The sequence below is a fragment of the Lactuca sativa genome, chromosome 8 (assembly GCF_002870075.4).
Source record: "Lactuca sativa cultivar Salinas chromosome 8, Lsat_Salinas_v11, whole genome shotgun sequence".
NCBI classification, from domain to species: domain Eukaryota; kingdom Viridiplantae; phylum Streptophyta; class Magnoliopsida; order Asterales; family Asteraceae; genus Lactuca; species Lactuca sativa.
The window spans coordinates 30,704,504-30,719,324 of NC_056630.2; the positions used below are offsets into that span (position 1 = coordinate 30,704,504).

Below are 14,821 nucleotides of genomic sequence, written 5' to 3' on the forward strand. Positions count from 1 at the left end.
TTTTCATGATTAAAATGTTTATTTTTTTGAACTAAATTAACATTGGAAGCATGCATCTTTTCTATTGATATTTCAAATGCCTTGTGAATTTTAATATACTTGTGATTTTTAATATATATATATATATATATATATATATATATATATATATATATATATATATACTCTTCTAATAAAACAGTACTGAAAACGCCACTTGGCAGTCCCTTAGCCACTCCACCTTACGTTTTCCCGCTCATATATTATAAGTGAAGTTCCCACTTTGCCCTTCTGTTCGAAAACATTCTGTACATCAGCAAACATGAATTATGAATAAGTAAATAAGTAAATATGTAAATCAGGAAGTAAATCAGGAAGTAAATCAGGAAATTTAATAGAAATTTCTGTCGAATATGCAATATCCACCCTAAAAAATCAGCTAATCAATTTAAATTCCATTATCAGCTAATCAATTTAAATTCCATATAGTGTCAATCAGCAAACATGAATTATGAATAAGTAAATAAGTAAATAAGTAAATATGTAAATCAGGAAATTTAAAATTTATTTCTGTCGAATATGCAATATCCATCCCAAAAAATCAGCTAATCAATTTAAATTCCATTATCAGCTAATCAATTTAAATTCCATATAGTGTCAATCCCTAAAAATCAGGCAATCAGTTTACGCATAGATGATATATTTCAATACAACTTGAGAAGTCAATACGATTCCTGTTCACGTGATTTATTCAATACGATTTCAGAGGTCACATATTCATCGTTAGTTTACATTTCAGAGGTCACATATTCATCATCAGGTCAGCAAAACTACACAATCAGTTTACGCATAGATGATATATTTCAATACAACTTGAGAAGTCAATACGATTCCTGTTCACGTGATTTATTCAATACGATTTCAGAGGTCACATATTCATCGTTAGTTTACATTTCAGAGGTCACATATTCATCATCAGGTCAGCAAAACTACATTGTTCTTTACCTTTTCTGTTTCATCAGTTTTATCTTTTGTTTTTTCCCTGTTATGTATAAGAGAAAAGTTTTTGATACATATGTTTACAAGTAAAAAAACATCGATTCTTTAGTGTAAAAGATAAAAATCGCATAATCATGTTCACAAGTACAAAAAACATTGATTCTTTAGTGTAAAAAAAGGGAAACACATGTTATATTTTATAAAAAAAATGATCTTAATGTTATGTTAACATCACGTGAAAAGTAGATGTCAGCAGTTTTCCATGCAAGTTTTAAAATCATCAGTTTTCTCACAAATACTTTAATAATAATCAAAATCAGTTTTCTCACAAATACTTTAATAATACCGACAGTTAGGTAATTAGAACAAATATATGTTTTATTTTTGTGATATCAGTTAAATAGCAATGTGCTTTCTTTTTGGCTGTTTGAAATTTTTTTTTAATTTTTTTAATTTTTTATTGGTTGATGATTATAAGTTTCAAATTTAATGTGAACAATAAATTTTAAACGTCCATAGTATATGTTTTCTTTTTATATGCTATAAATGCCTAAAATGTCCCTTGCACTCTTAATATACTCTTTAATTAAAACAAGTATATTTTTTCTTTATACATTATCAGTTAAATGACAATTTACTTTCTTTTTGGCGAATTTTTTTTAATATAAACAAAAAATTTTAGAGTTCAATTAACTGTTTCCCCTTACTTACCCCTAATTAACTTAAACACATGATAACAATGGATTTTTGTATCCATCAAAATCAAATAAATGGCAATGTACTACCTTTTTGGTTGATGTATGTATTTTTACTGTTTCCAGTTCATTGCTGTTTCTTTTTGACTAGTTGCTTTTTTATTATAACTTTATTTTTATTTTCATGGCAGATTATAAGTGTCAATTAAATAGCAGTGTACTTTCTTCTTGGCTGTTTGATTGTTTTTTACCTGTTATGTATAAGAGAAAAGTTTTTGACACATATGTTAACAAGTAAAAAACACATCGATTCTTTAGTGTAAAAGATAAAAATTGCATAATCATGTTCACAAGTAAAAAACATTGATTCTTTAGTGTAAAAAAAGGGAAATACATGTTATATTTTATAAAAAAAAAAATGATCTTAATGTTATGTTAACATCATGTGAAAAGTACATGTCAGCAGCCTCTATGCAAGTTTTAAAATCATCAGTTTTCTCACAAATACTTTAATAATAATCAAAATCAGTTTTCTCACAAATACTAAAATAATACCGATAGTTAGGTAATTATAACAAATATATGCTTTATTTTTGGGATATCAGTTAAATAGCAATGTGCTTTCTTTTGGCCTGTTTGATTTTTTTTTAATTTTTTTAATTTTTTTATTGGTTGATGATTATAAATTTCAAATTCAATGTAGACAATAAATTTTAAACGTCCATAGTATATGTTTTCTTTTTATATGCTATAAATGCCTAAAATGTCCCTCCCACTCAGTTAAATGGCAATGTACTTTCTTTTTGGCTATTTCAATTTTTTTTAATCTAAACAATAAATTTTAAACTTCAATTAACTGTTTCCCCTTACTTACCCTTAATTAACTTAAACACATGATAACAATGGATTTTTGTATCCATCAAAATCAAATAAATGGCAATGTACTACCTTTTCGGTTGATGTATGTATTTTTACTGTTTCCAGTTCATTGCTGTTTCTTTTTGACTGTTTGCTTTTTTTATATAATTTTATTTTTATTTTCATAGCAGATTATAAGTGTCAATTAAATAGCAATGTACTTTCTTCTTGACTGTTTGATTGTTTTTTTGTTTGCTGATTATAATTGTCTAATTTAATGTAAACTTTATTTTTTTTAACTTGCAAGGTACAATGGAACATATTACTCCTATAAAGGAAATTGACTCAATCAAGGACGATTTCACAATTAAAGTTCGGATCATACGTCTTTGGACTCAAAAGTCAAAATTTGATGCAAACGACACATACTCGATAGAAATGATTTTGATGGATGAGGAGGTATAAGATGGATGTATTCCATTATTATTTTTATAAAAAATTATTCATACTCATAAGCAATTATATTTAAATATTTATTATTTCATTTATTTTAGGGAAGGAAAATTCATGCATCATGTGTGAAGAAATGGTTTCCTAAATTCAAGCGCTATTTAAAAGAGGATAGTTCAATTTACGTCAAGAAACCTAACGTCGCACCAAATACTTCAAAATTTAAGTTTGCTCATCCGGAATCAAAACTAAATTTTTATCACGATACAATTGTAAAAGATTGTGAAAACTTTTCTGGATCTTAAGCTTAGCATCTTGTATTTTATACTAAATTATATTTCCTTGCTTTTGTAGATATTATTGGACACATTTTTTAGTATGGGCATATGGATACCTCAGAACAAGATAAATCAAAACACAAGATGCTCTTGCATCTTCAAGATATAGAGTATTCAACATTATTACAAACAAGTAATATAGCTTCTTTTATATTATTTACAATATTTGTTTATTATCTCAGGGATACTAAGCTTATGATAACTTTGTGGGGTCATAATGCATACTACATGCATGATTTTCTTGCTAACAATAACAGCCTTGCTCCAATTGTTGTTATTGTTCAATTTGCCAGGGTGAAGTTTATTAATGGTATGTAATTATTTTTAACAAGCATAATCTAATATATATATATATATATATATATATATATATATATATATATATATATATATATACATATACACACACACACACACACATATATATATATATATATATTATTGAATAATCAAATTTATTTTGGCAGGTCGTCCTTTTTCATCCACCTACTTTGATGTTAGTAGGGTTTTCATAAACAATGATATCGATGAAATTACAATCTACAAAAACAAGTATTTTCATTTAGAATTTCCTTTGTATTATCAGATTTATTTATTTCATACTATAATAAATTTAATTCATTTCTTTGTTGTAAATGAACAGATTGGTCTCTGAAAATGGACAACAACTATCATCAAGTGGAATTAAAATGATTGCATCAAAACAAGACACAGAACACGATGACTTTGTGAAAAATCATTTGTTTTCTAACATTGAAGATTTGTTTGAACCTTTGGAGGTACTTTACATTAATTTTAAAATTCTTAGTTTAATGCACTTATATTTTTAGATTTTAAAAGTTTTTTCAGAATTAGAGTATATTGTTATAACTAAACTAAAATACACTTTCGCAAAATAACATTTATTAACACTGAGCATTATTTTAATATCCAGGAAAAGACGGTCATTATTGTTGGTACTGTTAAGGGAATACGTCAAAATATACGTTGGTATTACCTTGCTTGTAGCAACTGCAAAAAGTCAGCAAAAGAAAAAGAGTCTTCAACTGATAAGGTTGATGGTTCTCATGAAGTTGCCGAAATCGTTACTTATGAATGTACTAATCTTAATTGCAAAAATATCAAAATTTCGGTTATTCCAAGGTATTACATATTAATTTTATATAATAATAATATATGTTTATCATAATTGTCTAATATAATATAATTTTATACTTTATTTAGATTTAAAATCCCACTTCGGGTTCAAGACAACACAGGAACGTTGACTTTAACTTTATTTGATCAAGAAGCAAAGAAGTTGTTCAAATACACAGGTAAAGAGTTGTATGATAAAAACAAGAAGGTATTATTTTATATTTTAACTTGGCATCAGTTTGGATTTGTTTCAAAAGGTGTTTACAGTTGTGTTGGCCTAAAACTTGGCATTATATATTTTACATACAAATTTTCTAATGATATTTATTTACATTTTAGCTTGGCTACAATTTGGAATTGTATCCAATGGAGTTGAAAGTTGTGTTGGACAGAAAGTTGGCAATTAAGATTGATATCACACGTTACAATGTCGATAATAAAAGTAATATTTATGGGATATCAAGATTAACCGAGAATGCAGACATAATTGATGAATTGGAGAAAAATAATCTTACACCACAGGTTTTTTTCAACAATTATATTTTGTTTTTTAACTCATTGACCCAACAATATCTGACTCAATATCATTTTGTTTTCATCTTGTGATGCAGCCTGCTAATTCTGATTCATTCATGATTGGTTCTTCAGATGTTGGATCTCATGACACCAAAGTTCTCAAGGTTTTAGTTTTAAAAATATATTTCTTAAATATTTTGTTTTAATTTATAACAACTAACTAAATATTTTTCTAGGATTCCTTTTTACAGACAGGTGAAAATTCAACTCCGTGTGCTAGGGACAAGTCAACTGCAACAAGTCCTATAAAGTTTATTTCTACACCAATTGAGTTGAAAAGAAACCTTGCTACATGCATAGATATTGATGAAATGGAGAATTTGTCTACTTCTAAAAATCCTCGACTGTCACCACCAGATGAACAACCAACTCCTCTTTTGGTACCCAAGAAAGAAAAGTAAATGCATTTTACTTTGACAAACAATCTTACTTCGTGTTTAATTTTGATTTCGCATCATAGACTCCTAAGCCGTTTACGTTTTTAACTTTCTTGGTTTTGAATGTTTTTTTTGGATTTCATGGTTGTCATATTTGTTTCTTGAAAGTACATTCGGACCATTGGGTTTTTTTGTAGTCTTATAATTTCGTTTGCCATGTTATTTTGTTTTTCCTACAACTTATTTTAAACTTCATTGCTTTAATCGCACAAAATATTGAAGAATTACATTCATATGTGTAATTATGCAGTTACTTATATGTTTCATTTTACATATCAATTTATTTGACATACCACTTTATTTTACCTAAATGTACTTCGATAAACATCAGTTAAATAGCAATGTACTTTCTTTTTTGCTGTTTGAATTTCTTTATGTTTGCTGATTTTAAATGTCAAGTTTAATGTAAACAACAAATTTTAAAGTTCAGTAAAATTACCATTTAATGAATAAAAATTATATAAAATTGTCATTAAATGCAGAAAATCAAAATAATATGAAAATTTACTAATAACAAAATAATATATGTGCTAACTACTACTAAATTGTATTGCTTGTATAGTTATTATTTTCAGTCTCTGAGTATTAAGTTAGCACAATATAATTTTGTCTTAAATGTAAAACATGTGTAAAAACAAATCTTTTCTTCTTAACAAAATAGTATGAAATTTACCATTTAATGAATAAAAATTATATAAAATTTCATTAAATGCAGAAAATGAAAATAATAAGAAAATTTACTAATAACAAAATAATATATGTGCTAACTACTACTAAATTGCATTATGCTTGTATAATTATTATTTTCAGTCTCTGAGTATTAAGTTAGCACAATATAATTATGTCTTAAATGTAAAACATGTGTAAAAACAAATCCTTTCTTCTGAACAAAATAGAGAGCCAATTATGAACAATATACCAAACCATCTGTCAAATCAAACTGTAAAAAAGAATTTGACATTTTGGTGTTGGATAGTTCATTAAGGATGAATTGTATGTTGGTGTTGGATTTTTATAATTTCACACTAGGTTTAAACTCGTGGAAACCATGGTTGTAAAAGAAAAACATAATTCATAATCAGAAATCATAATTACTAATCAAATATTCACAAGAGAAATCCTCTCACTTAAGATCTTTTAACCGTTCCTACTTTTTCCACCAATCATGGTTCATCAAACAGAAAAAGGACCCTTTTACCCATGTCCATAGAATCACCACGACTTCTAATTTTTAAAATATGAACTATAATATCAAAATTACATTGTTGTAATAAGAAAAAATAGTAATTAGAAGTGGTTTGGAGTAGCCTACTTTTTTTTATTTCTTATTATAACATCATACTTATAATTATTTTCTACTAGAGCATCTTGCTTTATAAAATATTCAGTAAATTACAAATTTCTCCATGGGGGTAGCAAAGTGAAACATCATTAAAACACGTATAATGTACTCATTAATCATATATTGCAAACAGTTAGTTTTTTACAAATATAAAGAACAAACTAAATCTTATGTACCAAAATGATGACGAAAATACCCTTGTGATACTATGCCTTTTAGTGACATATTAACAGTTGATGCCAACAAAATAAAATTGTCTTTGGAACACATCTCATATCGTAAATAGTCAGTACATAAAGGGTAAAAGGGCTCTTTTTGCAACCTAATCTATAAATTTGTAAATTAAATTCACTTTTTTTTTCTATGAACGTTGAACATCCATTTAGGTTTCAACTGAATCCTTGCAATCTGTCAAATTTCTCTTTCCAAACAAACTATAATATTCCATTGACAAATTTTAGTTTTACTGATTAGATCTTACTGCCATTTGCCCCAAAATAAAATCCATCAATTTTACCAAATTACACTAACACATAATATATATATATATATATATATATATATATATATATATATATATATATATATATATATAACGACTTGAAAAGTATAAAGTCGGTAAAGTAAAAGGAATCAAACAAAAAATCACTACCAAATGTTATGTGTATTACATCATATATTATAGTCATAGCAATGGATTCAAGTTATGAATATGAGTTACTATTTGTATCAAATACTATCTGGGTATCTAACCACTACTACTGTGAATGCTCCCATTTTAAGGCTTCAACTATGCGTGTGATTTTCATAATATTTTCATTTCACGTTGTCATAGTGGAGAAGAAATACGAAATAAACATTCCATTTTTATCATTTTTACCGAAATTCAAGCATGATTAACAACAATTTTTTTAATACTTTCAAAATTTTAAAACAGATTATGTTCCCTCCACAACATTTCAAAAACAAAAGTTCAAACCTAAATTAAAAGATTATAAAACCCTAACCTTATTTTAGGTCGTTTCCTCTGAATCCTCTTTGCTTTGACGATCGCAGCTCCGTTTTTGCATTCTTGATTCATGCTGTACTCTCTAATTCCCTACTACAGGTAAGCAATTCTTTACTGTTTAAAAATCGATTTATTTAGAGAATAGAAATAACATTAATTTGTCTACTACATCGATCCATCAAACTTCAACTGCTACAAATTCTATTACTTCAGCTTACAATGGTATGTATTCTGTATTTCACAATTTTTTTTTTTTTCTTACAGATTTTTTTTGCTCTAAAGAAATCTTTTAATAACATAAAAATATTACATAAGTTATTTTCATATTATATAAATAAAAAATTTTATAACTTTTACATATTTTTAATATATATTGTTAAATTCATACTTAAATAAATATAATATCACCTTGAATCAAGTTCATAATCAAACAATAACATGTATTATTCCAACACTAATATGTATTAACATAATTCGAAAAAGAAAATAAGTTGCCTGCTTCATCGACAACGGAAGATTCATCAAATGTAATATTTGTTACCAACAGTTTGAAAGGTACATTTCTTTCTTCACTATTATTATTATTGATTATATATTATTTTCAAAAATTAAATGTTAACCAAATTTTAATCATTTATGATTTTAATTTTGATAGCAAACACAGTTATTTACACTCTTATACATTTTATATCATATACTTTTATTCTTTATGCAGGAACAAACAATAATATGTACTACTTGCAAGCAAGAGAGAACAGAAGACATAGAAAATTATATTTGGATAATAAGAGATCGAAGAAAAGGAATACAAAATACACTGTTCAAAATCCGTCTACACCACATGTCTTGAAAAACACGGATAACTGTAATTTTCTTATTTTTTTTTTTTAATTTTTACACTTCATTAACCTATATAAAAAATACATACATTGTCATCATTTTATATTATTCCCCTGTATTCCCCTGTACTAATATAAAATTTGAAATTGTAATTTTTAATTTATAATATATGTCTTCAATTTTTATAACAAGTTGTTTTTTACAGATCAATCAAAAAACGTTGTTCAACAAAATGAAAATGTCTGTTTCTATAGATCACGTGGAAACCAAAGTACACCCCTACAATCTTCTCCTTCATGTATAAATGTTAGAACTCCATTATCTAACATTTCAAACGGTAATAATATTTGTTTTCGAAATTTACTTTTAACCACTTTCTAATATATTTATATATATTTACTACTTTTTTTCCAGCTAATATTAGTTTCAATAACTATGTTACTTCAACGTTACAAAATAAAATACATTACTCTGGACTTCGTAATGGCATGACTTCGAGAAATGCATCTACAATAACTGCTTCTTCATCATCAAACAAGTTAAATCCAGGATGTCATAAATTAAAAAGGAAGTTGGAACATTTATCTCCTATTCCATTGATTGACTTGACAGCAGATCTAGAAGATATACATGAAGTCAATAATGAAAACCTAATAGTAGGTATTTCCAAAGGTAATACATATATATACCCATTTTTTATCTTACAACTGAAATATCATATTGTATATACTTATAAAATTAAATATTTTACTTATACAACTTTATTTTCTTATAGAATATTTGGATCATGGTGATCAAATTGTTGTATGTCAAACATGTCATGCAAAATTATGGAGAAATGAATCCATAAGAGGAAAACAAAAAGGGAACACAGATTATTCATTATGTTGTGGTTATGGCAAGGTTCAACTACCAGATTTAAAGAACGCGCCACCAACTTATGAAAGAATGTTCAGAGCAACGGATTCTAAAAGCAAAAACTTCATGAAAAACATTCGACGTTACATTTCAATGTTTTCTTTTACGTCAATGGGTGGTAAAATTGATTATTCAATCAATAGAGGAAATGCTCCATATATTTTCAGACTTGGTGGTCAAAATTATCATTCTATTGGAAGCCTTTTACCACCAAATGGATCGCAACCAAAATTCTCTCAGTTATACATTTATGATACTGAGAACGCAATTTCAAATAGACAAACATGCTTTGGGTATATTTTCAAACTTCTTATTCATACTTAAGTTTAATCTTTTTTTATTTTTATTTTTTTACTAATATTATTTATATTTTCAATTTTTATAGTGGGGAAAAGCATCAATCTACATCAATCGATAATGATATTATTCAAGATTTGAAGGTGATGTTAGATTCAAATAATGTCTTGGTTAGCTCTTATAGGATGGTAAGAGATACTTTTAAAAAAAATCCTGATGTTGATATGAAGTTAAGAATTATCGGGAAAAGGGATCGAGATGGAAGAACATATAACCTACCAACTGCTTCTGAGGTTGCCGCTTTAATTGTAGGTGACAATTTTGATTCGGTTGAAAATAGAGATATTGTTGTTCAGACAAAATCGGGATTTCTACAGCGTATCAGTGAATTACATCCTTCTTACCTTCCTCTCCAATATCCGCTACTATTTCCATATGGGGATGATGGTTACAACGTTGATATTCTTCATAGAGGTGTTAAATCTACAACCAACAACAAGCGCGCGAAATGTACAACGAGAGAATTTTTTGCTTTTAGAATTCAAGACAGAGATCATTCGTTCTCACTGATTCTTAATTCAAAAAGGTTCTTTCAACAATTTTTGGTAGATGCGTATACGATGATTGAAAGTGAAAGAATGTATTTCATACGTAGTCAACAACATGTTCTTAGATGTGAGTCTTACGAGAATTTAAGTAAACAAAAAGCTAAAGGAACTACAAATATCTCCAACATCGGCCAACGTGTGATATTACCTTCATCTTTCACAGGTGGTGCGCGTTATATGCTGCAAAACTATTTGGATGCCATGTCTCTATGTAAATGGTTTGGATATCCTGATTTCTTCATAACCTTTACGTGTAATCCCAAATGGCCAGAGGTTAAAAGGTTCCTTAAGGATACTTCACTTCAACCAGAAGACAGACCTGATATACTATGTAGGTTGTTCAAGATCAAGCTTGATGCATTTATTAAAGACCTAAGGGAGAATCACATTTTCGGCATAGTTCAAGCAGGTATTTGAAATTATGTTTCTTCATAATTGATAAAAGTTATAATTTTTATTACATATTTTTTATATTTTTGCTTACGGTATAATCATTTTTTATTTTTTTTTCCAAAATATTTTGCAGTTGTTTATACAATTGAATTTCAAAAAAGAGGTTTGCCGCATAGTCATATATGTTTATTTATGCATTCTGACTACAAGTTACCCACTGTTGAATTGATCGATACGATAATTTCCGCTGAGATACCAAACATAGATGAAGATACAGAGTTGTATAAACTTGTGCAAGAGTTCATGATTCATGGTCCATGTGGAGCTGAAAACATCAATTGTCCATGCATGGTCGACAACAAGTGTTCGAAAAACTTTCCAAAACAATTATGTAATCATAACTCTGTTGATCAGAATGGTTTTCCATTATATAGGAGAAGAAATAATGGTCATTTTGTTGAAAAATCGAGTGTGAAATTGGATAATAGAAATGTTGTCCCATACAACAAATATCTATTGAAAAGATATCAGGCACATATTAATGTTGAATGGTGCAATCAGGGTTCTTCTATAAAGTATTTATTCAAATACATAAATAAGGGACCTGATAGAGCTATAGTTGCCGTTGTACGAAGCAATAATGAAGCTGATAGTAATGATGCGGTCGATGAAATAAATGAGTATTACGACTGTAGATATTTATCTGCATGTGAAGCATCATGGAGAATTTTTAAATATGATGTTCATTACAGATATCCTTCTGTGGTTAGACTTCCTTTTCATCTTCCTGGTCAACAACAAATCGTATATGGGGAAGACGATGATATTGACGATGTTCTCAACAAACCCTCTGTTGCTTCTTCAATGTTCACAGCTTGGATGGAGTGCATGCAGTTAATGGTGATGCACGGAAACTTACGTATGTTGAATTTCCTACAAAGTTTGTTTGGAATCGTGGTGATAGGATTTGGAAGCCAAGGCAAGTAGGAAAGTGCATTGGTAGAATTCATTCGGTTTCACCTAAACTAGGGGAAGCTTATTTCCTATGGATTTTGTTAAATAAGGTGAAAGGTCCGAAATCATTCGAAGAAATTCACATAGTAAATGGTGAAGAATATTCTTCTTTTAGAGATGCTTGTTATGCTCTTGGGCTCTTGGATGATGACAATGAATATATCGATGCAATCAAAGAAGCAAGTCATTATGGATCTGGTTTTTACCTACGATTTTTATTTGCTACATTGTTGATGTGTAACAGTATGTCTAAACCGGAGGTTGTTTGGGAAAACACATGAGAATATTTGGCAGATGGAATTCTTTATAACCAACGACATAGATTCAAGTCTCCAGGTATTAAACATTATTATTATTATTATTATTATTATTATTATTATTATTATTATTATTATTATTATTATTATTATTATTTAAGTAGTCAATTATTTATTTTTAAACATACATTAAATAATACTTTTAATTATAAATAAATATTGTTAATAATATTTCTAATTAGTTACCTCTATGTCCTCCAGACTTATCACTCAATGAAGATCAGCTTAAGAACTTAACTTTGTTCGAGATAGAACAAGTTTTACTTCGGAATAACTCGAGTCTAAAAAATTATAAAAACATGCCTATCCCGGATCTTGATTTTGTTTCTTCTTCAAACAATCGACTTATCACCGAGGAGCTAGAATATGACATTACCGCTTTGAAGACCGAGTTTGATCGTATGTTTCATGCATTGACAAATAAGCAGCGTCACATTTTCCTTGATATCATGAGTGCAGTTAAAGAAAATAAAGGAGGTGTCTTCTTTGTTTATGGTTATGGTGGAACTGGTAAAACTTTTTTATGGAAGACATTATCTGCCGCTATTAGAAAAGATGGTCATATTGTTCTAAATGTTGCTTCAAGTGGGATTGCTTCATTATTATTGCCCGGAGGTAGAACAGCACACTCTCGATTTATAATTACATTTGAACTAACAGAGGATTCTGTTTGTAGAATAAATCCAGATAGTGACCTCGCAAGCTTATTGAGAAAAACCTCATTGATAATTTGGGATGAAGCTCCTATGGTCCACAAGCATGCATTTGAAGCTTTAGATCGAAGTTTGAAAGATGTATTCAAGTCTGAAAATTCTAGCAACTCAGATATTCCGTTTGGAGGGAAAGTTATTGTTTTTGGAGGAGATTTTAGACAGATTCTACCTATTATTCCAGGTGGAAGTAGACAAAACATTGTTAATGCTTCGTTAAGTTCTTCATATTTATGGCAACATTGCAAGATCCATAAATTAACAAAAAACATGAGACTAACTGTTGGAAGGGATCAATCTGATATACAAAAAATCGGAGATTTTGCAAATTGGTTGTTGGATATAGGAGAAGGCAAACTTGGTGGTATCAACGATGGAGAAACGGTTATTGATATTCCAGATGATATTCTCATTAATGATGCACATGATCCTATAGGTTCATTAATCGAGTTCGTATATCCTTCAATTTTGGATAAGTACAACAATACAAGCTATTTTCAAGAAAGAGCAATACTTGCTCCAAAGAATGAAGTGGTTCAAGAAATAAATGATCGTTTGCTATTGAAATTTCCAGGAGATGAGGTTGAATACTTAAGTTCAGATAGTATATGCCAATCTGAATTTGTCCATGATCAATTTGATGCAAATTTATATTCACCTGATGTTTTAAATGGTCTGAAAGTATCGGGTTTACCAAACCATAAGTTAGTTTTAAAAATCGGTGTTCCAGTTATGTTACTGAGAAATATTGATAAAAAAAAACGGCTTGTGTAATGGAACAAGACTCCAGGTGATTTCATTGGGCAAACGTGTTATTGAGGCACGTATCATATCTGGAACTAATATTGGAAACCACACTTTTATTCCAAGAATGTCTCTAACTCCATCAGAAAAGAAAATTCCATTCAAATTTCGAAGAAGACAGTTTCCATTGGTTGTATGTTTTGCAATGACCATTAATAAGAGTCAGGGACAGTCATTATCCAAGGTTGGTTTGTTTCTCAAACATCCCGTGTTTTCACATGGCCAATTGTATGTTGCTTTATCTAGAGTTCAAAGTAGGGACGGATTAAAATTGTTAATTTTAGATAAAGATGGTAGGCTCACAAATAAAACTTTCAATGTCGTTTATAAAGAAGTTTTTGGGAATTTGTAAACAATGTTTTTCTACCATCTTTTATTAACTTTTCTACCATCTTTTATTTACTATTCTTGTATCGTACTTCATCTATCATATTAATTAATTAAATTTTAGAACTTTATTGTATTTGACTTATTCATATTAATGCTAATATTACTATTCTTCATTTTTTCTAAACTTTCATATCTTTTTTTGTTACAAATTAAAAACTATAATTCTATTTCAATTTATCACCCGTGGATTTCCACGGGTTTAAACCTAGCATATATATATATATATATATATATATATATATATATATATATATATATATATATATATATATATATATATATATATATAATTTATTCAAAATTAATTTGTTTATAAAATATCATATCTAGGTACTTCCCATCTAGGTGGGGCATTTTCTATTCTCCAATCGACGGAACAGGTAACGAATAGTAAATTTGCAACACCATGCACACTATATATATATATATATATATATATATATATATATATATATATTCCAAGGTATTAATATTTAATAAGAGAGAGAAAGTAGAGAAATAAATGCTAGAATTAAAAGGTGATGTGTCTTACAAAGGGCCTTGAGATATCGAAAGAATAAGAGTGATATGACCGGTCATGTCACTTTGCTAGAAGAAAAATTGTATTTGAGAGAGGGTGGATGAGTGGATGGCATTACCAGCATGTGTCTAGTATTTATTAAATTGTTGGTTTGTGATTTTATAGAAGTTACTCGTGTGTGGCCGTCTCA

At 28.4% G+C, this 14,821-nt stretch overlaps 1 protein-coding gene across 1 annotated transcript; it reads left to right on the plus strand.

Annotated features, from left to right (window-relative positions):
- Positions 1-2,843: 2,843 nt before the first annotated feature.
- Positions 2,844-13,691, plus strand: LOC111911148 (uncharacterized). Its single transcript, XM_052766342.1, has 23 exons — positions 2,844-2,990; positions 3,086-3,253; positions 3,359-3,429; positions 3,502-3,629; positions 3,787-3,871; positions 3,963-4,098; positions 4,254-4,416; positions 4,570-4,664; positions 4,796-4,978; positions 5,068-5,136; positions 5,209-5,429; positions 7,829-7,919; positions 8,312-8,375; positions 8,536-8,685; positions 8,866-8,997; positions 9,075-9,332; positions 9,436-9,871; positions 9,964-10,063; positions 10,106-10,892; positions 11,010-11,855; positions 11,948-12,088; positions 12,135-12,226; positions 12,390-13,691. Exons 1-23 carry the CDS (start codon positions 2,844-2,846, stop codon positions 13,689-13,691), a joined length of 5,865 nt encoding a protein of 1,954 aa, XP_052622302.1.
- The last annotated feature ends 1,130 nt before the right edge of the window (positions 13,692-14,821 follow it).